Genomic DNA, 23,308 nt, shown 5'->3' on the forward strand with positions numbered 1-23,308 from the left:
TATTATTAAAATACCCACATTATGGCATTGCTGTAGGGGGTGTGAATAAACCTGGATATTCTGAAACACAACAGAAGACCAGAGGAGAAAAAATATGATGTTTGGCGTGATTACAGCAGCATACTACAGCAGCACACTCAATGGAAACAGCTGTCGTGGTGTGGAAGTCGTGGTGTACTTGTACGCAAGTGCTGCTAGAGCCCAGTTGAGAACATATTATAAGGGGTGGAAGCAACAGTGTCGGGCAGGGAATTCCTATCTTTAAAAGTTTTTAGAAAAAGACTCTTCAAATGTAGGTGTGCGGCATGAATATTCACCCATTTTCTTGCTATTATCCCTTCGTCTAGATGTATACGTAGGAGGCTGGAGGTACTGGTGTTGGTCCTCTCCTACCTCCTCTCATACAATCTGTTTTAAGGTTAAACACAGGAGTTTTACAGTGTTTCATCAAATAGAAAGACAATATCACCTTTGTGATATTTGATAATGCCTTTGTAATATTTGTGCCTTATGGTCTCAGTGGTGGCTGCAGACTGGTTGTTCTCTAAAATTAAAAATGGTGTCGCTGGAAGTTTTGCCGTTTTCTGTACTGTATGCACATCTTCTGTGCACATTGCAGGTTGTTGATCTCTGGTTGCCGTCATCAGCAACGGAGCTTCCCGAGACTCCGTCGAGCACGGACGTCGATATGAAGCCATCCAGCGGAATTCGGGAGAAGGCACTCGCGGAGTCTGGAAGGACGGAGTCAACAGAGTCGATGGCCAGCGGTGCTGACAAAGCTGGAACGGAAGCATCTTCAGGTGCTTGCGAGGGCACCGTCATTCCAGCTGACAGTGCCGAACTACAGTGCGCTTCTGAAGCCCCTGACGGAAGCGCGTTAGCCGTGGTGTCGTCACAACCATTGGACAGGCAGGTGGAAACAGTAGAGCAAAACAATCTGGATGTCGTTACCGCTGTGGACGATCGCGCAGGGGTAGACACATCTTGTTCAGCGCCCATTGACACCGCCATCCCTGCGATGCTTGACAAGAACAATCCCACCAACATCGTGCGAAAAATTTCAACTTCTGCCGGGGTGGCCATACCAACGACACCACCCATCCTCACCGCAGCGACACCACCAGTTAGTGCGTCAGTCGCGAGTGTCGCTACCCCCAAGCTCTTGCTGCCGAAGTCTCCCACGCAGAATGGTGTGATCTCGACGTCGTTCGTCAAGTGCACAGATGCCCTGGGCAGGGTACTTCTCATCCCAGCCACTTCCCTGCTGTCTCCATCGACCATGCCCGGCAAGCCACAAGTTCTTCCCAAGCAGCCATCCGTTTTGCAGCCTGCAACAGTGCTCAGTGGCACTGGCTTACCCAGTGTGACGGGTAAAACGGTGTGCTTGGGACCAGAGGCAAGCAGCAAACCGGCCGTTGGTGCGGCCAATGTGAAGACAACTGTCGTCAGAAGCCTTGGAGCGCCCCACACTAAAGCAGGCCCTGCAGTCGCTATTGCCCCTCGACAAGCAACGCTCCTTCCGAAGTCTACGGGAAAGGCCTCTTTAGTGGCACTGGCCCCGGCCGGTGTGCCAGGCAGTAGCAGTGTCTTGGCTTCGAACGTCCTTGCGAGTGGCCACAAACTGACGAGTGTACCCAACGATGGGGGTGTAAAAATTTTGCCGTCTGCCGGCCCCACAACCTCAACGTCTGCGCTGAGGGTCATCAGGCCTGCATTGCCGTCGGCGACTGTGCCTCCGAACGTCGCGAGCGGTTCAAATACGTTGTTGACGCCAAACGGTGCACCGGGCCTTGTGCGCGTGACTGCGGTGTCACCGGTTGTTAGGCCTAGCATCGCCGTGACGGTGGCGAACCGGACTAGCTTGCTCAGCGTCGTCTGCAACAAGCCGGGTGTGATTGGTGCGAATGTGGCCACTCCCGTTTCGTCTGCCACGGTGTCAGCTCCGCCCATCACCACGGCAGTGATGAACAGTGCAGTCAGTGACATCTGCAATAGGACCGGGTCACAAATGGCAGACGTATCTGCCCTGTCGACCGTGTCGTCTGCCCCGGTGACCGGTTCCACAGCGGGGGTATCGACGTACACGTTTGTCGTGCTTCCTGGTCAGAACCAGATTGTGTTGCTTCCGGCCGGTGCTGTCAGTGCCCAGGATGCTGCGGCCAGGATTTCAACAGTTCAGGAGAAACCTTCCTTGACGCCTTCCGTGCCGTCGGGGGGCCAGACGACGGTCGTGTCTCCCACAGCCGTCTTGCAAGGCCAGCCTGAGAAGGTGGATCTTGCCAAGGAGTTGCAGGAGAGGCTGGACGCCATCAGGTTAGCAGTTCGGCTATGCTCCGTGGTTTCAGGCCTCTGTTCAGGGATACATCTAAAACATTTAAAATGTTAAAGAGACAGTCAACCCATTTTAACGGCGGAGCTGTTTAGGAAATCGTAATTTTTCGTGTCCGAAGTTAAAAATACCAAAAAATTGCCAAGCGTGCATGCGTGTCCGTGAGCGTAGCGGCAACCACCCAGCAGTTAACAAAACCTAGAAAAGTCCTAGAGGTCGTGTGTGCATGCCTCCCAACGATCGCCCAGCATCTTGGTGTACACTTGTCAAGCCAAGCATTATTCACTTGGGCAGATTGGCCAAGATTGTGGTGACCGCCCGGCAGTTAAAAAAACCAAGAAAATGCCGAGCGGATTGAGTACGCGCCTGGCGGCGACCACCCAGCATCCCAGGTGCATGTTTGTCAAGCCAAGCATACCCAGTTGGGGAGATTGGCCAAGGTTGGCCAAAAAAAAAAAAATACCTCCAGCGTTCGCCGTCATTGTGGCAACACTTGCTCGGAGCAAGAAAGACACGTCAGAGCTTTTGTTTGTCCAAAATGATCGCCAATGATTACCACTGCCAAAAAAACTAAACAAGCCCACACTTATATATACCAACAGTGATGGAGTAAAGGTCTTTGCGGAAGCCAAGAAGCAAATCGGCTGCAATTGTAGACCTAAACCTTCGTGTTTGTGATGGTCGTGAAGGTTGCATACAGCTTCGCTACCTTTGTCTTATGCATTAGTCTAAGCTTTTTTTTTTTTTTTTGAGTATATGCTTTCTACCCCTAACAAAAGGGCTTTACTTAATACCCCTCGAACCGAAATGGTTTTCTTGATGGGGCCCTAGAATGCTTGAAAGTGAAATTTTGGACCTGCTAGCCTCACGTATGCTTCCAAAGCAAATCCTAGCAACCGTGGCAGTGAACCATAACTGTATGTGGAATCAAAAGAGGTGCAGGTAAAGCTGGATGTAACAAAGTTGAAGAAAGTTACGTGCAGGTCCAGAGTTTAGAATGGCGGGAGTGAAGCAGAAATGGAGCCAAAATGCTAGACATCAGTGAAGGCGAACTCCCCCTTCATGGATTTATTTCACAGTAAAAACGGCGTGAATTTTTCCTACTGCTTTCGCTCAAGCTTAGGCACTGCACAGCGCTACAGAGAAGCAAGGTCCCTTACCCCTGCATTTGCAAAAGTAACTTACCGTATTTACTCGCATAATGATCGCACCCTGAACTTGCCGCAGCCATATGTCGTATGTGCACCAAGTTTGATGACGATGGTCGTGCTTACCTTAGTTTCCTCCTCTTTCAAAGCGGACAGGGCTACGTTATTGACGCGGACTTGATGATATTAACGATATCGGCAAGCATGAGTTCATTATTGGTGCGGAAGAAACTCTCACTAAATGCACATAATCATAATGTACTCACGAGACATAAAAAAACGTGCTCGGCTTGCTGCGTCGGCAGCCGTGTCTTGAGGTCCCACACTGTGACAGCAGCAGCCACTTATTGGTCGACCTGTTCTCACATCGCAGCAAACTCGTTCCGACGCGTTGCGTAATGAAAACACTGCATTTTGCGTCACTCGGTGGTCAGTCGGTGGTCAGTGGAATTTTTATTATGTTTTTATTAATGTTTATTATATTCATGAGACTTATCGTAAACATTCGGACGTGCAACAACTTGCGTTTTGTGTGCTCAAACTTCTTTCACCAAAAATTTACCTCGCGTATTGATCGCACCCCTAAATTTGCATGATATATTTGGAAAAAAAAGTGCCATCATTACGTGAGTAAATGCGGTAAGTGTCACTTTTGCCTTTTGATACTTTTCAATGCCTTAACGCATTGAATTTCAAGAACCTAACGTGTGCTGAAAGGGTGCTTTTCACAAACTTGGTGCTCCGCACTCAAAATTTTGAAGAGGGTGTTACTGTAACGGGTGGCAACATTGTAGAATGCAGGGAAAAACAGTTCTGTGGTTGTGCTGGGCTTATTATGCATGCTTGAAACGATTGCAGGTTTTGCACCGAACGCCCCATGATAGCAGCTGTAAACTTTGACAAATCAATTTGGCCGCAGCAGGTGGCTTGCTGTGAGCTGACTACAGAAACATGCGGAGCTTCACAATGTTCGCAGTTGTAGAAAATAATGCATAACTGAGCTCTCGAGAATAGTCCGCCCCGAGCAGCAACTGCAGCTGCTGCTGCAATGTGTCACAACTCTGAGAAAAAGCAAACAAAAAAAGATGAGCGGGAGCTGCTGCACAGTGCACGTTTGTTGTCTGGCACGACTGTGCCGTCTCTGGCAGGCTTTTCTCTGTCCTAAGGTATTGAGAGTCGGCTTGTTACTCGGGGGCCTTAAAGCGGCCATGCAGACAAAACACAAGTTTGGTGCATTTGAAAGGTTGCCTCGTTAGAATCATGCTGACACCACTTTTAATGCACACTGCTCAAATAAGCTGCATAAAAAAAAAAAGGGGGAATGGCCGTGCGACCGACTAGCTCATTTCCTGCAACAGAAGCTGTTATGTCATATGGGCCAGCTCTGCGATTCGCTGAGGCCAGCAAAAGCAAAGGCAAATTAGGCAGGGATTATAAATTTATAAGCTCGCCAAACGAGCTATTGATGCTTACATTTAGGGCACATTCTTTTTATAGCGGTATGAATGGTGGGATAAGCAGTGGAAGTTACGAAAGTACACCTAAGCATAGAAGTGCCGATGCGCACTGCTGTTGGTACTGCAGGCAGTATGCTTGTTTTAGCTGCACAGCAGTGCGCCACTTTCAAGTTGTCTTAAACGACACTGGCCGATTGGCGTGACCATATTTGTCAAGCAAACACCACTTTTCAGGAAACAATTATTTTCCACCTTGCAAAAATAAGCCAGCTACAAATGCAGTCAAAAACAAAGCAAAGGCAGAAAAGAGTCCACTGCGGTATGGTGGCGCCATCTAGGTTGATGGTAAACAAGGCTCCGCAGTACACTAGGTTTAGCTTGAAGACCTGCTCGTGTGGTGTCATTGCAGACGTTATGAAAACACACGATTAGGCAGGAGGATCAAAATTTTAACTTAAATTGATTAATCTCTCAGTGAATAAAGCATTGTTTCCTTCCGGACAAGCTGGACTAGAAAACACCAAATCTTTTGAATAAAACGAACATGTATTTTGTCTGCAAGGCCCCTTTAAAGACGAAATACAGCCTTGTTTTATATGAATGTATTACCCTTTGGTAACTCACTCAACTTAATTGCAGCCACGAAGGATGTTTTTTTAACCAAGAAAATTTAAGGAATACTGAAAAGCTTTCGAATTTTGCCCTACACGATGTCGGAAGTCATGCCATAAAAAGAGTGGTAAAAACATAGTTATCAGTACATCAAGTGCACATTAACATTCAAGTGATATGACTAAAAAAAAAACTCGAGGCACAACTACAATCGCCCAGTCATGCTTCTTGGTGGTGGCTTCGGTCGGCAACCGCCGATTACACAAACCACATCCTGTTACGTCTAGAGACCTAGCCAGAAAGTCACCTGTAGGTTGCCGTGGCTTCGTCGGTTTTAAGGGCCGAGCACTTTAGGGGCTCGCCTTGTCATCGTAGATCGCTCACTGGACCCGAGTAAAGCCACATGGCGTTCCGTCGTCGCGGCGTAACCCAGAGGCTTCAAAAGCCAAGCGATTTGTATAGTCATATGCGTTCGAAATTCCCGAACCACTGTCGCTTGTCATACATCTCCCTGTCGTTTAGCGCAAAGAGAAATGTAGGCACATTGGAGGCAAAGTGTACATAATTAACCGACAGCGTCCGCATTCATTTAGTTAAGAACGCTCATTGGGTTGGTTTTTACAATAGAAAGTGAAAAAAAGTGGCAGTGCAACTCTGGCACGTGCAGGAGGAAAAGCAAGCACAAAAAGAACAGAACTCCCACTGGCGCAGTTTCAGGCAGGGGGCGTGCGAGCACTGCAAAGGCGCGAAGTATGAATTGCATTGAGTGGTAGCAGTGAACGGATAACGGCGCTACAGCCGGTTACGGTGAATCGCTGCTCTGCACTTCCGACAGCTTTCACATTGACTGGAACGGCTTTAATTTTTTCCTGATATCTTGATTGTTTCTTCAAAGTTTGCATTACAATTGGTGTAATTGTTATCGAGACAGAGCAGTCTTTGTAAGGAATGAAACTTGTATTTTATCTTTATAGCCCATTTAAGAGCAACTTCAGTGAGATGTCCTTATTCCTGGTGGAAAAAGGAAGAGGAATTTTATGCATGTGTTCATCCAAGACCTGTTGTGGTTGCGGTTGCACTTGCACAGACCTCGTACACCATGGCGCAGCAATTTCAGTCTGCAAGTTGGCATTGCAAAAATAAAACCAACTGACGAAAAAGTTGCGTCCATCTTGGAAATATTTTGATTTTGCACATCCCTTTCCTGGTGCAGCTGTGTTGAGATCAATGTCCTTAAAAAAAATGAAGGAAGTTCACAGTAACATGCAAGACTCTAAGGTAGCGAAGCTGTACGCAACCTTAACGACCATCACGACGGTTGAAGTCCACGATTGCAGCCAATTTGCTTCTTCTTCGCTGCCGCAACGACCTTTACACCATCTACGTTTCCACAAGTGTGAGCTTCTTTAATTTTTTTGGTAGTGATAATCACTGGACAACACCTTGGAGGGGCATATGCTATGATGTGTCTTTCTCATTCCAGGCAAGTGCTGCCACAGTTACAGTGAACACTGGAGGCTTTCTCGTTCAGAGGAAGTGTTGCCACGATGGCGGACACTAGAGTTTTTTGGCCCATCTTTGAAGTGGGTGTGCTTGGCTTGACAAACGTGTGCCGCACGCCGCTTGTCCTTTCTTTGCGGTTGCCGCAAAGCCCTTGGTCACGTGCATGCGCTCGGCAATTTCTCGGTATTTTTAACTGCAGACACAAAAAATTACAATTCGCTACACTGCTTCACTGTTGAAAGAAAACTGAAAGACAAAATAACCCTGCTTGTGGATCTTTTATAGCAGGCACTGGAAATTAGAAACGCACAAGGCCGAAAAGAAAAGGTGGGAGAGTGTATATTCTTTGTTTACTTTCAGCAATCCTTGAATTATCCATTCAATTAGGTACTTCTCTTTTGGCCAGACAAACTGATTCACCGCCTCACTACCCTTTTTTCCAGTGCAGGGGCACCAGTGGTGCATAAGTGCCCAGCAATGTATTTGGCAATTTTTTCTGGGCACTGTTGCCACCTTGTGTTTTGGAAGCACCGTCTTTATTGCGCATTTCGAGGTCATTTACTGGCACTGCATTTAGAAGCACTGCACTTTCCTTTCCCACTTTCATGCAAACCTTCAGCAAACCTCTACACTCACTCTCTTGGAACCACAGTAAACTCCCGTTAAGAAAAACTAAAAGGCACCACGAAAATTTGTTCGTATTATCAGAAATTCGTCATCAGCGGACATTTTTAGCATTGTGCGTGTCAGAAGAGAGCAAAAGTTTTGTTTGTCTTAACCTGAGTTCGTCTTAACGAGAGTCCACTGTATATTAACTAATTCACTAATCTGGTGGCTGATTAGAGATGTCAAGTAGACGGATTTGCATTGACAGAACAAGGTGGAAGAGGAAATAATGTGTTAGCTGAATACCAAGCACACTCTCACACCCCTCACACCCCTTGTCAAATATTTCTTCGTTATATCTGATTTCGTGCATGGCTTTCACGGTTTCAGTTTCATTTTAAAGAATAAGTGTCATTGAAATGAAGCGTGACCAACCAAAGTTTGTATTTAGTTCGCTATGGCCGATAATTTGCTGTATCAGTGCGTGTTATAAGGCGGTCGAACCCCAATAGCATCAGGACAGCAAATTAGTTTGTTATATCTGATATTCGTTGTAAAAGTAGCGGCAAAAATCGGCTCTAACAAATGGAAAATCTGGCTCGCACAAAAATACTTGGTACAAAAATGCACTTTTTAAGGCTTCGAATCCACTATAAGCAAGGTCACCCCTACCTTTCTCCTTGTTGCATTTCAACCTCAATGAACTGGAACATGGGTGCGTGAAATTACAACAGAACAAAGTTCACTTGACGATACAGGCCTGCGTCCTTATTTATATGATGAAGGGTGTGATCTTCGTCTGGTGGCTACTCACAGCACTGAGTAGGATGAAGTTTTCAGCTGTGTCCACGAACAAAGGGGCCTTTACATTTCTGCAGTTTGAACTGCGCAGGTTTTTTTTTTTCAGGTAGCTTCTCACACTTCTGGTCAAATATTTCTTCGTTGCATCCGATTTCGCGCACGGCTTTCACAGTTTCGGTTTCGTTATAAAAGAATAAGTGTAATTGAAATAAAGCATGACCAACCAAAGTTTGTATTTAGTTCGCTATAGCCGATAATTTGCTGTATCAGTGCATGTTATAACGCGGTTCAACTGCACTGTTTTTATGCTTGCTTCAAATGGCATTGCAGGTGTGGGCTTCCCACATTCACCCATCTGTTGATTGAACTGTTCGGTCATGCAGATGTTCTCACCACCAACCGCCCACCATGTTCTGGGTGACGCAGTACCAACCTTTCCCGTCCCCTCCCTCCATTCTACTTTCCTGTTCTATTGGGGAAAAGGATAGCTACGGATGCCTGTACAGAGTACAAATGCATCGCATTTTCCGGATAGATGTAGCAGACTACTTGTCTGTGTGGCACTTGGTCGTCTGACAGGCCTTCGCGATGACTGTAGTTGACGGCGTTTTCTCTGCCTCTCTGTGCAGGCTCTCGGAGTGCAAGGATGTTCGGAGTGCACTGCTTGCGGTGGCAGCGCAGTTCCCCCTGGTAGGGGTGAGCGCCGAGGAGAGTGAGTATGCCTTGCTTCCCGGCTGATGACCTCACCCGTGTCGCTAGTACAAGTGATTGGTGTGAGTGATCGCAACGGCCGTTCAAGTCAAACGCTGACCTTTTGCACCAGCTTTCTGTCTGAGTGCAATTTTGCATCTCTCCGGCACTTTGTGTTACTATTAACACTCCAGTGGCACGTTGTACATGATTGCAGGAATGCTCAGCTCAGGTTTTCCTGCGTTCGAGCAATGGGAAAGTTGCGGCTGTCATATTCGTGAAAGGGAAGATTTTTTTCTGGCTTGTTTTTGTGACCACAGAGGACCTATGCAAATTTTAAGGTGGACTTAGTTTCATCACTCGCAGTCTTTGTTTTGTTTTGTTTTGTTTTGTCTTTGTTTTGCAGTCTGTGCTTTATTTTTTGTCTGTTGCAACCTGTGGCCAAAAGCGGATGTCAGAACTGTAGAACCTTATCTTTATCTCCGTGTTGTTTATGCTGGGAACTCTTGCGAACTCGACTAAAAAGCGTGGCTGCGGGGCTAAAAATTACACAGCGAAATGAAAACCAATAGTAAACGAACAGGCACAAAAATGCCCCTTCAAGATAGATAATCAGGTACGTGAGCAAATAGGTAATTATTACAATCTTGGGAACGGTCCTTGCGCTGATCTAAATCATCGGAGGGAAATTAGGGGCAGAATTAGTGCAAGCTGGGCTGGATTTGGGGCTGATGTCGAAATTTTCAACTGTAACTAGGGTAGTCATCTTTCTCTAAGGGGGGAGGAAGCACATCAGTCAGAGTTGAGCTCACAACTTGCAAATTGGAAGAAAAAAAACACAAATAAAAGGGAGAAAAGACACTACAGATAATGGCTAAGCCCTCAATCTTAAATAGCTTTTCACTTTTGCCATCCTCTCCTGTCTATGGTTGCCACCTTTTGCCAAAAAAAAAAAAAATCCCTGCAGCGGGCCAGAAGAGGGAAGGAACAAATGCTCTAAACAAAGCATCACTTAGTGTATGCTGAAGAAGTGAACATTGTCTGCGGCTGACTCGAACCCTGTGTGTACCCAGCTGGCGCTTGTAATGCCAAATTATAATTTTTTCTCAGAACTCTCAAACGATGTTCTGTCGTATGCCATAAAACTATGTCTAGTTACATTATACTGAATAGTGAGCTCAGTTCTGGGACTTCACAGAGCAGTAATGTGCACAGGATTTTTTAAGTGCAGAGCACTTTAGGGGCTCGCCTTGTCGTCGTAGTTCGCTGTAACGCTCGATGTCAAGCGACTGCCGGAATCAGGCGGTGCAGCAAGATAACGAACCCAAGCAGAGTCCGGCGTACCGTCATAGGGTGTCCCGCAGAGGCTTCAAAAACCAAGCGGTTTAAATAGTCCGAGCTATTCGAAACTCGTGAACCGCTGACAGTTGTCATAGATCTCCCCATTGTTTAGTGCAAACAAAACTGCAGGTACATTTGAGGCAAAATATATGTAATTAACCAGCAGTGCCCGTGTTCATTTAGTTAAGAACACTCGTTGGGTTGGTTTTTACGATAGTAAGCAAAACAAAGTGGCAGTGCAACGCTGGCACATACGGGAGGAAAAGCAAGCACAAAACAAAACAGAACTCCTGCTGGCGCAGTTTTAGGCAGGGGGTGCGCGAGCACTGCGAAGGCGGGAAATTTGAATTGCAATGGGTGGTGGCAGTGAACAAATAGCGGCGCTGCAGCCCATTATGGCGAATCTGCACTTCCAACAGCTTTCACATTGAGTGGAACAGCTTTTTTTTAACAGTAAGTTCAAGGGGTACCAATTTGAGTTTCCATTCTTGCTAATCTCCGGTACCAATTTGAGTATCCATTCTTGTTAATCTCCGGAGGTTTGGTTCTGTGTTGGTTTCTGCAGTGGAGGCTTGTCTTTCATGTCTTGCTGGCAAGTTGTTTCTCTCTTTTTTTTTTCTTTTTTTTTTTCATTTCCTTTACTTATTTACTGTGTCCTGTTCCAGAGCTGAGCTGCTTCCCGTACGCAGCGCTCGACAGTGCCACCTTCTTCACCTGGCCTCTGCCAAAACGGCGATCATCAGAGGTACGTGCCGACCCATCTTTGAGTACCTTTCGTTGGCGTCAACCTCACGGAAACATCTAGGCCCCCTACCCCTCTTCAGTGAATCCCTGATTCACCAGCGCAATAGGTCACAGAATGCACAGTTGTCCGGTTTCACTGCATTGGTTTCACCACAGTCGGTCAGCTTGGTCAGTTGGTGGACTCCTTGTTTGGGTAGAGGACCATAATACCCCTGCTATGTGGGCATTTCAAAGGCCTTTGAAACTTGGTTTCATTCGACTGAATTAAGTTCCTACTCGACCTGGGTTCAACTGTCGTTCGAGTCCAGGGGCACTCACTACCACCAACCTTTGTGGTTGCATAAAAATTCTTTAAAGAGAAGAACATTTGTACTCTTGTGCGCACTTTTTGCATGCCGCAATTATAAAAATAATTGTTTACTGGTAACTTCAACTTCAAGGAGCAACTTATTAATAATGTTCCACTTGTTTGAGTTTTCTATCAATCAGTCCACGATTTCAAGGTGAATTTTTACATTTAAAGGGACACTAAAGGCTGAATGAAATTTTGTTTTAAATGAAAGATCATACGTTTTGTAGCTCTCTCGGCTTTTTGTTGGATGAGCAACAATGCGTTATTGCAGAGAAATAAGCAAACAAAGCTGGCATTTCTGTCACCTGCTTCCCTTTAATTTTTTCATGACGTAACCATTGCGCCACAAACTAGGAGTGAAGCACTGGCAACACCGGTGCGGTGTAGACCATAAATTGGTAGCTTCTTCGTCTCCAAGCAATTTTTTGGCTGTGGAGGACGACTGCAGCAACGTTGCTCTGACCGAGGACACCGGCTTGGGTGGTTATGATTTTTCTCTGGCAGAATGAGAAGCGCTTTTAGATGCTCAAGTGGCCAGTGTGCCTGCCTATTCTGGATTCCCAGACCTCATCCAGCCGGCTGCAAGTGAAGCCTCATTTGAAGCAACAAGCGCCATTTCAAATATCAAGTTGGGCGTTCCCGGCTTCCGGCCGGCGCCGTTACAAAGGGAACCATCACCTCACCCCGTCTGGCGTTCGCAGGCTTTCAGAGCCATCTCATATTATTATCTCTTGTGCTGCGCGAGCCTAGCATGAAATAAACACTCTTCACGGCAGTCGTGTCGAGTTGTCATCAGCTAGGTCAGAGCGATACGCGCTTTAAAGGGGCACTGAAGTGATTTGTAAACATTGCGGGATTACTAGCGCTAATTGTAGTCTGGAGGCCATAGGCCCTGTTTCGACCGCTCTGAGCGCGTTTACGCGAATTTATTGAGTAGAAAAATCAATTAAAAAATGCGGTCTTCCTCTCTGCACCCTCGCCCATTTTCTGTGGCGTTTTCGTGTGACGTCGGGAGGAGATGAGCTGGCAATTGGCTGTGCTACTGCACGGCTCACCGACCTTCCGTCAGAGTCAGTCGGCCCAGCGTTTATGGAACAGCGTTTAGTCCGCCGGCCGCCAACGGGTCGTCGCAATTCGTTTGCTCAGTTGAAACTAAGCCACGACACGTTTGTGAATGGAAGAATGCGCCTTTCTTTACTTTGTTAGTTTGTACACTGTGTCAAGCTCCAAGTCCAAGTCGCTCCACACAAGCGTTGCACAAGCGCACATGCGACGCTTCGCTGACTGGTACGCCAGTAGGAAAGTCTTAGGCCACTTGAAGGTGGGAAAAGTCAGCGAAGCCAATATACGTACTAAGGAAATAAAATCAACTGAAACTTTTACCGTACAGCATAAAACTAGGGAGCAGGAAGCACTTTTTTGCGCTGGGTCAACAAGCACAGCGGTCAGCAGCACGACCACACATCTGCGAACGCTTTTCAGTCAAAGAAATGCAATTGCTAGACTTGAGATGTGGAAATTTGGGGGACGCTTACTGCACGAGTGCTGTACAACAAATAGTCACCAAAGCTGCTTGAAATGCTAAAACTAAATAAAAGTGTAAGCTGGCATTTGAGCATCTGCGATGGCGCGGAGGGTGTTCATCCACTGCATAGGCCTTGGCTAGTGATTGCTGCAATTCCAAGCCGTCCTGGGAGGATTTTCTTAGGCATTTTACAGCCGACAACATTGCAGAAGCCCGGTATGATGATTACTGAGGTATCGAGAATGCCCATCTGATAACATCGGATATCAAGCATGTTGTTTTACAGAACCGAAACTGAAACTTGTTTGAATGCTTATCTTGGGCGTCATCCAATCACGGTGTATCTCCTCCCGTCATCACAACGTTTAGTTGGTGCGGCCGCCGTAGACCGCGCATGGTAGTTTTTCTTCTTTCGAGCTTTATAAAATAATTACCGACTTGTCAACCGGATAAACGATAAAAAGTGTGGTAATTCGAGCCAGTCTACGCAGTGCAAGCAAAAACGGGAGCTTGATGAATTCACTTCAGTGTCCCTTTAAGGATTATCAATGACAGCTCGAGGCAAATTTTTTTTATTTATTTATTTAACGATACTGTTAGCCCCAATGGGGCCGTTACAGGGTGGTAGACAACAAAACAAACAACACTAACAAAGCTTCTCAGCCCGATACAAAGACGCATTTTTATACACAAAACCAAGACCAAATTTGAGCACAGATACCATTTGCACGCAGTGGCAAGCTATAGCGACAATGAAAACAAGCAACACGTGTTCAACAACGGGGTCTCATCGGCCAAGCAACATCCCCGCATACAAGCGGCGCAGCAATGGTCAGATTGGTCAGCTAACCACTTGCAGTAAGTTCATTTCACAGGATATTATGTTCGTGCCTGGTGCGCTTTACCGATAACATTTATAATAAAGTGTTACTCCTACTCCTCCTCCCACGCACACGGAGAACGGGAGATTGGAAGCTCCGGAGGCTTGTGTAACTAACTGAAGTACATTTTGTTCCTTTTGCCAATTCTAATGATGGGACCTCAGTTCTTTAGTGGCATCCTGCTGGGTATACTGGGTATACTCTGGCGCTGACCATCGTAGGTTATCGACTTCAGTAATTGCACACCAGTGCTGTTCGAAAACAAAACTGAAACCATGATGGCTGACTGAATAGCGAGGGAAGCAGCCTGCCTCGCAGTGTACAAAAGCTGTAGCCTGTGTTTTTAGATACGACGTGCTCTTGGAAGGCTTTGATTTGCATTTATTTCACATTCTTAACCGCTTAGGAACTGTTTGTTTCAGAAAAACATCTAGAGATGCTTGTCCAGTGAGCTCTCACCGTTCACAATGTTTCCGACGTCAGAAACCATGGCACCCAAAATTGTACTGGGCGTCATCTCCTGTTTTCACATTTCTGGCGTTTTCTTCCTTAGTAAACAACTGCTAGTTGTGAGAACGGTGTATTTAGATTCTTGGCACTGTAATACATTGATACAGGCCAACTTGTCTCCACCCTTTAGTGTCCCTCTAACACCAACAGTGCAAAAAAGAACATAAAAAAAGGCCTACAAAGGCAACACTGCCCATTCTGTTTAGCAAATGGTCTCCCCTATATATACAATTATAATCAACTTTATCACTCACAATGGCATTCTTTTTTGGCCCAGTTTAACATTAAAATTAACTTTTTATTGTCAAGTTTTGAGAACCATGCGCCAGTAGTAACAACAAAACATGGCAAGTAACACTGACGCCTTCAACTGCCTTTGATGATTGTCGCGTAGCTCCCTCGGCAGAACTCCTTGCAGCTTGAACGACATTGGAAATTTCGAAGGCCACACAACTCAAATGTCGTTTCAAATGCCCGTGTAGCAAAGGTATTAGTAATGGTGAAAAGAGGAAAGCAGTCGTCTGGCCACATCTAAAGCAAAGCCTTGGCTCAGCCACGCATGGAACGGCACTGAAAGCACGCTGTCTTGGTTCTTCGCAGTGGATGCGAGCTTGTGACGTGCGTCGGACTCTCGAGCGACTCTTGGAGCACCAACACCCAGCCTGGTTTGCTCCGTCTTCCACTGGAAGCAGCCGTGGCCTTCCGTCAAAGAGAAGCATCGTACTGCTCTGCCGCCGGTTTGGCTTTACACCACTGCACCCTGGTGAGAGCACGTCTCGCTTTCTGTCTCTCTCTCTCTCTCTCTTTTTTTTTTTTTTTTTTTTTTTTTTTTTTTTTGTAGAAGTTGTCATCAGACCATGATATCACGGGGGAGGGGTGAAAATCAAATGAATGGTTCTGCGATGGGTCCTTCGACATCATCTGCCACAAATACGCAGCGTTCAAGGGATATACTATTGCTATGCGCCGATAAGAATTATCCGTGCCCACACATTGGCGGTCATGGGCTGACGACAAATGCCGCTGGGCTGCCTCGACCACTGGTGTAACCTGGAGCTTATCATTCAAAGCTTGTGCTGTCAGAATAGTGCGTGTGCGCTGAGTTGTTCGCCTCATGAGAGAGGCGCAAGTAAATTTGTCCAATTCCCCCGCAAGAGGCGCTCCTAAGCGCACCTTCCTTATGCCGCTTAAGCCCGTTTTCTTTTGAGTCCGACAGAGCACAACATGGTCCGGCTGGGCCTGTCGTGCTCTGTCGGGGGGGCCCTGTCGGGCCAAGTTGGACGCCGAGGTCGAATTCGCTCGGCGAGCGAATTGTCCGGCTGGAGCCATCCGGCTGGGCCGTCCGGCTGGAGTTGGCTCCGCCCATCGGCCTTCGGCAACATGGCGGCGGCGAGCTGCGGGGACGGTGTACGTCGCACAACTTGATTGTGATATCAAAAACGACAACGACTTGCAGAAGTTACGACAGACCACCCCGGTCCTGAGTCGGTACTGCGATACGCGTTTATCGTTCGTCTATTTCAAATGTTCGCGCTTTGTGTGGAGCCGAAGCAGAAAAGGCACCAGTACCAACGTCTGCAGAGTGGTGCGCCGTGTTTTCGTTCTCTATCAAGTGTGTAGAGATACGCTCGTCGCGCTCATCGCTAGCGCGAGACGATTGATAAGTCCAAATTCATCGTGGCCCCGCTCTCGTGCGCTCCGAGCTGTCAAGGTCTGTCTCCGCGCTTGGATCATCGATAACGTTCAAAATATGGTCACTGAGTGAAAGCAACGCGCAGTGGCGGTCAGCGCTTGTGTACAGTGCAAGTTTCATATCAAGTGTGTACGCCGTGCTGTTATCTGTTTGATGTGTCGAAGTTCGGCTCTCGCGATCAGCCGTGTGTGGTGCGTCGCAGTTCTCCCGGAGTTGAATGTGTGTCTGTGAAGCTGCGGCGCCGCTAGCTCCGATACTGCAAGAAACACATCGCATCCGAGGGGTGCACCTTTTACATAACTTTCCCGTTGTATATCTGCGCAGTTGGTAGCGATGTGTGGCGGTGTTTGTGCGTTTTGAAATGTGAGGGTGTTCCCAGTGCTTTAGTGCCGCTGGTGGACTGCGGCGTTCCCAAACCAGCCTCGTGAGTGCTCCGCTAGTTCGCCTATTCTAGTGGCCGCGTGATGTGGTGGCAAGTGTGCTTTGTGCAGCAACTGCAGTGTGTGTCCAGGCTGTGCTTTTTTTTCGCGTTCAGCACTGCCTGGTTACGTGATGTGTGCTTCATGCGAGATGCTGTTTCCGTTTGGGACTAGTTTTCGGGGTCATTTCACTTGCAGCTGTTGCTTGTTTACGTATGCCGCATATATGCGCTAGGTAAAGCTTCCATGCACCACTATCCGAAAAATTACCTTTACTAATGAAGCACATGGTTATTGTAATGTAATCATGCAGTCATGACATATTCCTGTGAGTAGTGTTTACACACCGGGTTCACAAAATGGTTTCTATCATAAACCTTTTCAAATGCCCATTTATGCTTTTGTTATAGTTGTTTGCTTTAAGCCACACCAAAGTTGGCTATGTTGTGGTCTTCCCTGAACTCTTAAAATGCCAGCACTGTCAATCATCAGTGAACATTCTTAAAGCGGAGTTGGGGGTAATTCGTGTTCCGTGGGTGGCACACGTGACTTTTTGCTCCCAACATATCCAGTATCGTTCAGCTTGATTAAGCTCGTCGGATATGAGGGGTCCCAATTTGCTGCTTTGTTGTTTGGTTCTAGCGATGAACTGAAAAACCCGAGCTGTGACTCTGATTAGCCTTAAGATTTTGCCGTGGTGTTCCAGATCGATCACGCCCGACTCAGTAGGTGGCGATGCTGCCGCTGGCAATGATCTTGTTTTCTTCCTTTCCCCTAGTTCGATTTCATCGTATATCGCTTTCGGAACCACTCATTCCCAATATGCATGCGGGACAAATCTACAGTGCTTTGCTCCGCTACAATGCGTTTTTGGCCAGCTGCATGGCTGGGATGTCGCGAGCTAGATTTTCTCTTCCCGGATAATGTCTACATACGCACTTGTTCGCGAGGCGTTGAATTTTGGTGACTCAGTTGCGTGTGAACTGCTTCCAGCGGCCAACATCTTCATGAATCCAATAGAGTGCTGTTGTTGAATCTGTCCGTAGGTAGATGTTTGATGGCTGTTGCTTGAGGGCTTCCAAAATATAGCCACACAATCGACCAGCGAGCAGGCATGCCATCAGTTCCAGTCTCGCCAGTGTAATTTCCTTGCCTGGTGCAACCCTTTGTTTGCTTACCAGAGTTGTCGATCTTGTACCGTTTTCACCCTCCAGGGTGAGGTAGGCAACTGCCTCATATGGCATTGGACGGGTATCAGCAGAAATGTGAAAGCAGTCCGCCCTCCCTCCATTTGTTTGCAACCTGTAGTACCGGGGTACGTGAACCTCAGAGAGATAGGGAGTCCGTCTAGCTACCTTCCAGGCCGCCGTGCTGTTGGTAGGTAGCGTGTTGAAGTCGATGTTTTTACGCCACACTTCGTGGAACAGGACCTTGGCATGGACAATGAAAAAAGAAAGCCCCCCCCCCCCCTCTTCCTCCCTTCTTAGTGGTTCATGTTGAACCTCAGCGCAAATGACAAGACGCAGTACGATAGCAACAGGACACACGAAGCGCTGCTTTGTCATGTCGTTTACGCTAGGGTTCAACATGCTTACCAACACTTCCAAGTTTTCACGTTGCGCCCTAGTGGGTCACATATCCACGCCGTTGTTTGTAGCATGCGCCAATTTGTGAATGGTTCTATGCCATGAATACAATCCATACATAGAGAGAATGTTAAGTGGTCGGCACACGGGTCCCACGTACGTCGCAAAACCTTCAGCACACCCGACAAATAACCGAGATGCATGGTAGCCCGGGAGTCACGTTGAAATCACTGGAATAGCATTTTACTGCTTCAAACATTTCAGTGGCATTTTTGTACAGCTTCACGGCAGCTTTCTCGCTTCCAGCTCCTGTGAGCACGTCATCCGTGTATGTCTCACAGTTTGAGGGTACTGCTCTTTGTTTAAGTGGTGTTGAAGCATTTCGGGAAGTAGAAATGGGTTAGCCATCACTCTGAAAGGGATGCGGGTCATACAGCAAGTCAAAACTGGTGAAAGTGGTACACCCGGTTTTGGTATTGCTTGAAACCACAGGAAACGCAGTGCATCTTTGTCCACCGGTTTTATGCCAACCTTTAAAAATGTTTGTTTGATATCCGACCCTTGCGCCACTTGGTGTCTTCGGGAGTTCAGCAATAGGGTGTATGCACTGGGCTTTTGGCCGTGCAGCAATGCTACCTACACGACGGCCCCGACACCATATCCACAGTTGCATTCTGCCGTGCAGGCAGCATGTTTCCCGATGCAAAACGTGGTTTGCGGCGTGGTGTTGGTAAGAACGTTCGCGTGGGCAGTGTTTTTTTCTGCGTGATTCGTGGGTTTGTGAATGCCTTGTCACAAGGAGTAGTCAGCATTGTTTTTGTTTTGAAATTTCGGACTGTGCTGTGCACACTTTTGCAACCGCAGATCCGAAAGCAGGCCGCACAACAAAAGCAAGCGTTTCGCTTTTTTTTTCTGTTTTGAAGCGGTAGCTAGAGCAGTGCTTGAAGACGATCTGACTTCAGGCAACGAATTCGAAAAGAAGCTATCGATGATGGGTTTAATCAGTACCGAATCAGGCGTGCCCATTTTATTTCAGATGGAGACGACGGCCGTCAAAGCTTTCACCTCATACCTTGCACATGCTTGTAACACGATGTGTTAAGGTAGCCGGCATACTTTATCAATGAGGCTAACCCGACTGTGCATCCAGCTGCAGCCTTGTCTACTTCCAGTATTTTTAGGTGAATATGTGTACATGAAATGCAACCTTTTTTCAGGTAATTGTGGGCATCCAACTCTTTTGTCGTCTTCGAGTGCTCTTTAATGACCAAGCGCGTTCTGTGCTTATGCACTAAAGCTTGACGTTGGCTATACAATTTGACTACTTCAAGAACAGCGCAGAGATGAAGACTTATGGATTGGCAAACTAGAGCAATATGGTTTATCGCTTGTCTCTGCGCTGTTTTTGCAGTATTCAAAGCGTGTTCCATAATCTTGTTTTGCTTATAATTTCCACCTCGTCTACATAAAAAAAAAGCACTTGAAAACTATCGGTCGAATCTTTGTCGACGTGGCTGCACCTAATTTTATATACATATGTCGCGATTGCTTCCACCCAGAACCTCTGCGTAATTGCTCACCATCATTGGGAGCTTAGGTAGACGTCAGTCATACATTCAACACACCAGAACACTGTTGCCAGAGCACCTCACCGTCTCTCGCACTCCCCAAGAAGCGCGCAGCATGCCTGGGTGGCTCGGTAAAGCCAGTGCCTCGTCCCGCACGCCGCCACCATATCAAATATTGTTGCAGCTTTGGGTGGAAAAATTTTCCTAACTCGAGACACGGTCCTTTGAAGCAACCCAAAAATTAGAAAATCAATGCATGGGGATCACACGGAGATAGTTGATTGATTGATTGTATGGTTTAACGCACCGACGCAACGCAGGCGATGAGGCGCGCCGTAGTGGAGGGCTCCGGATTAATTTTGACCACCTGGGGATCTTTATCGTGCGCCGAAATCTCGTACACACGGGCGTTTTTGCTTTTCGCCTCCATCAGAAAAGCGGCCGCCGCGGCCGGGAATCGAACCCGCGACCTCGTGCTCAGTAGCGCAACGCCTTAGCCACTGAGCCACCGCGGCGGGTCACACGGAGATAGTGCAAAGCGGACTACGTTATCAGCGCCTGTCCAACGGTTAGACAGGTGCGGACAGCGGTGCAGAGAGCACTGCGCAATGTTTCAAGCATGTGACAAAGTGTGAGGTGAAAGCTTCAAGGCCCGTCGTTTCCACTTGGAACGAAACAGGTGCAACAGATTCAGTACTGATTAGTCCCATTATCGATAACTTCATTGTAAATTCGTCGCATGAAGGCGGACTGTCGTCAAGCGTTGCTCTATCCTTGGCTCCAAAACAGCAAAAAAAAAAAAAAAAAAAGGCGACACGCTTGCTTTTGCCATGCGGCCTGCTTCTTATCTTCGGTTGTAGCAAGCGTGCACAGCACAGTTTGGAATTTCGACGCAAAAACAATGCTGACTACTACTTGTAGCAAGGCATTCGCAAATCCACAAATCGCTCGAAAAAAAAAAAACGCTGTCCACATGAACGTTCTTGCCAACACCACACTGCGAACCACATTTCACATCAGGAACGCCGTGGCCCATGCGGCAAAATGCAACCGTGCAGATGGCACCGGTGCAGCTAAGCAAATAGCACCACCACGCATTCGAAAGCCCATTGCATACACCGATAGACTGACTAAATCGGAGGTCAGGTTCAGTCCACTTTCAAAGTTGTTGAAATATTTCAGTGAGTTACTGTGCGATGAAACGTCAAAAACCACCTGAAGCTTGGGAGAGTAACGTGCAACAGCCTAGTGCAGCATGTAGTAAACGGCATCAGCTTCACTCGTACTGTCCGTAAGTTTTGCTATCCCTAGCTGGTCGTAGTTTCTGATCACAGCGTCGGTAGTCCTGACACAATTCTGGGGAGTTTAGAAAGTGCCTTATCAAGTGGTATAGTGATATTGGCTTCCAAGGAACCACCTTCTTCTAATGTCCATCCGTTTATTTGATGGTCCCGCCAAACACAGAAAAATACAATAGAGGCTTGGAAATTTCTGAAATTTCAAACACTTTGCGAATGCTGTTTGCTATTCGATTTGCAGTGCACTTTTATCATTCAAAGTGCTGAATGTTTTCGAGTATTGAAAATTTGGGAATAATTGAGCAGTAAAAGTTGGCTTTGCCGCATGACATTCAAATTTTCTAGCTTCACTGCATGGCATGCCCTCTTTCGTTGACTTTTTGCATGACGCTGAAGTTGTGCAAAAAAGCTTAACACGCGGTCGTACTATCACACTTAAAAATAAATGAACAACTGTATACCAACTGGTAGAGGTTTCAGAAGTGTCAAAGGCGGTGGCGGTCAAGACCATTGCTAATGACATCGAGATTTTCCTGGCTTTAACACACCATTTGCTCACTTCTCATTTTTCTTCCACTCAGTTTTTATGTGTACCAACTTTCAGCCTTTTGTCCACCTGCTTGAGGGTCTAGCTTCATTCAACAGCAGAAGATCAAAAAATAAACTAAAAAAATTACTCCACAAAGTGAACGTTTTCTTCCAAAACGCTTATGCAGAGGCTGGACGGGCTGCAGAATGCAGAACGCCCTTACTCTATGAAAGAGAACATGTGTCATTTCTTGTGCTACTGCACGCAGCATGCAACCCGACACGAAACAGCGAAAAGAACTCTTGTGCGATTGCTACGAAAAAACTTTTCAGAACTGAATCACTTTTGTGAACTGTAGCAGTCATGCTGACAGTGCGCTACGGACAAAGGCTCTAGATTGGTCGACGTTCTATAACTTTGAGATCCTGAGATCTGTTATCCTACTACTGCCATTTTTTCAAATGTTCCTGATTTATTTCATTCTCCCTCTTATTCATTGTTTCTACGTACTCTTTCCAGATTTTTTTTTTTCATTTACTATGTTCACCCTATCTGACGCAGCAAGCAACGCCATTTGTGGAGCTAATGTCTTCAGTATTCATTTCCCAAATCATTTATCTAACATCACTATCATCATCTGGAAGGCTCCCGCGCAATTACAGCTTTCAGCCCCATTTCATGCAGCAATGGCCTCGGTCTGCCTTACGTGGTTCTTCCACTACACCATCCCTGTTGCACTAAGCTCATGTGCTTGCGCTTTGTGCATAAAGTAACCGACAGGTGTCCTGAGCTCGAGAATGCCTAGATTGGGCTGTGTGTCGACCTGCCATTCCAGGCGCAGAGGCACAAATGAACGGGTGTAGCACTTTTGTCTTCTGTCTGGCGCCAAGCGTAGGGAGAAGTGGAAAAGGGCACTAGAACGGTCGGAAGCTGACTGTTTTAGCTGTGATTGTAAGAGCGTTTGATTTTATGAGGAGTACTTTGATGGTATTGGCATTATAGTAACTTGCAGCTTTATTGGCAGCGGGCATGTGTTTTTGCAAAAAGATAAAGCAAGGCGCTGCAAATGAACTGTGTTTTCTACCTCTCAACTGGTCACATTGATTTGATTGATTATGGGGTTTAATGCACCAAAGCTACACTTGGACTATGAGTTGCGCCGTATTAAAGTACTCTGGATTTATTTTGACCTCCTAAATATCTTTAAAATATGCCAAAATCTCGACATGAGCATTTTTGCTTTTTGCCTTTATGGTCGGGTCCCAGTCAGGCTGCACGTGCTGTCAAAGCTCCTTTGGAGTTTCTTCGGAGCACAGAACTGGACAAAGTTTTGTCATTGAAAATTTTGGCCGCATCAAAAGACATCTTTTCGTCTTCACGTTTTATTTTGTTTGTTTGTTTGTTTTTCTTCTCTCATTTAGCGTAGCAAGCCAGCCCGACGGCTCGGCTAACATCGCTGGTCTGCATTAAAGTTATTCTCTCTCTCTCTCTCTCTAAGCTATTGTATTGGTGTTGAGTGCATAGAATTTTTACTGATTGCAAGAAAGTGTATGTGATGATGCTCAAGTATCAATTTATATTTAAGGAACCCAGGAGAAGAAAAATATGAATGGTGCAAAATGAAAGGGTTCAACATGCATGGGACTACTTGATCATTACGAGTTGTGTGCCTATCGATGAAATGTCAATAAACCGTGCTGCAGTTTAGCGTCATCT

General features: G+C 46.7%; 1 protein-coding gene across 1 annotated transcript in view; it reads left to right on the forward strand.

Annotated features, from left to right (window-relative positions):
• The window catches only part of D12 (YEATS domain containing 2 homolog D12), a 91,667-nt gene that overhangs the window by 46,019 nt on the left and 22,340 nt on the right, over positions 1-23,308 (forward strand). The window contains exons 9-12 of the mRNA XM_077707804.1: positions 620-2,313; positions 9,086-9,168; positions 11,153-11,232; positions 15,100-15,262. Coding sequence (XP_077563930.1) covers positions 620-2,313; positions 9,086-9,168; positions 11,153-11,232; positions 15,100-15,262 — 2,020 coding nt within the window. The remainder of the gene's footprint in view (positions 1-619; positions 2,314-9,085; positions 9,169-11,152; positions 11,233-15,099; positions 15,263-23,308) is intronic.

Source organism: Haemaphysalis longicornis, unplaced genomic scaffold (genome assembly GCF_048455015.1).
Source record: "Haemaphysalis longicornis isolate Haplotype H1 unplaced genomic scaffold, Haemaphysalis longicornis Haplotype H1 scaffold_4, whole genome shotgun sequence".
Taxonomy (NCBI): domain Eukaryota; kingdom Metazoa; phylum Arthropoda; class Arachnida; order Ixodida; family Ixodidae; genus Haemaphysalis; species Haemaphysalis longicornis.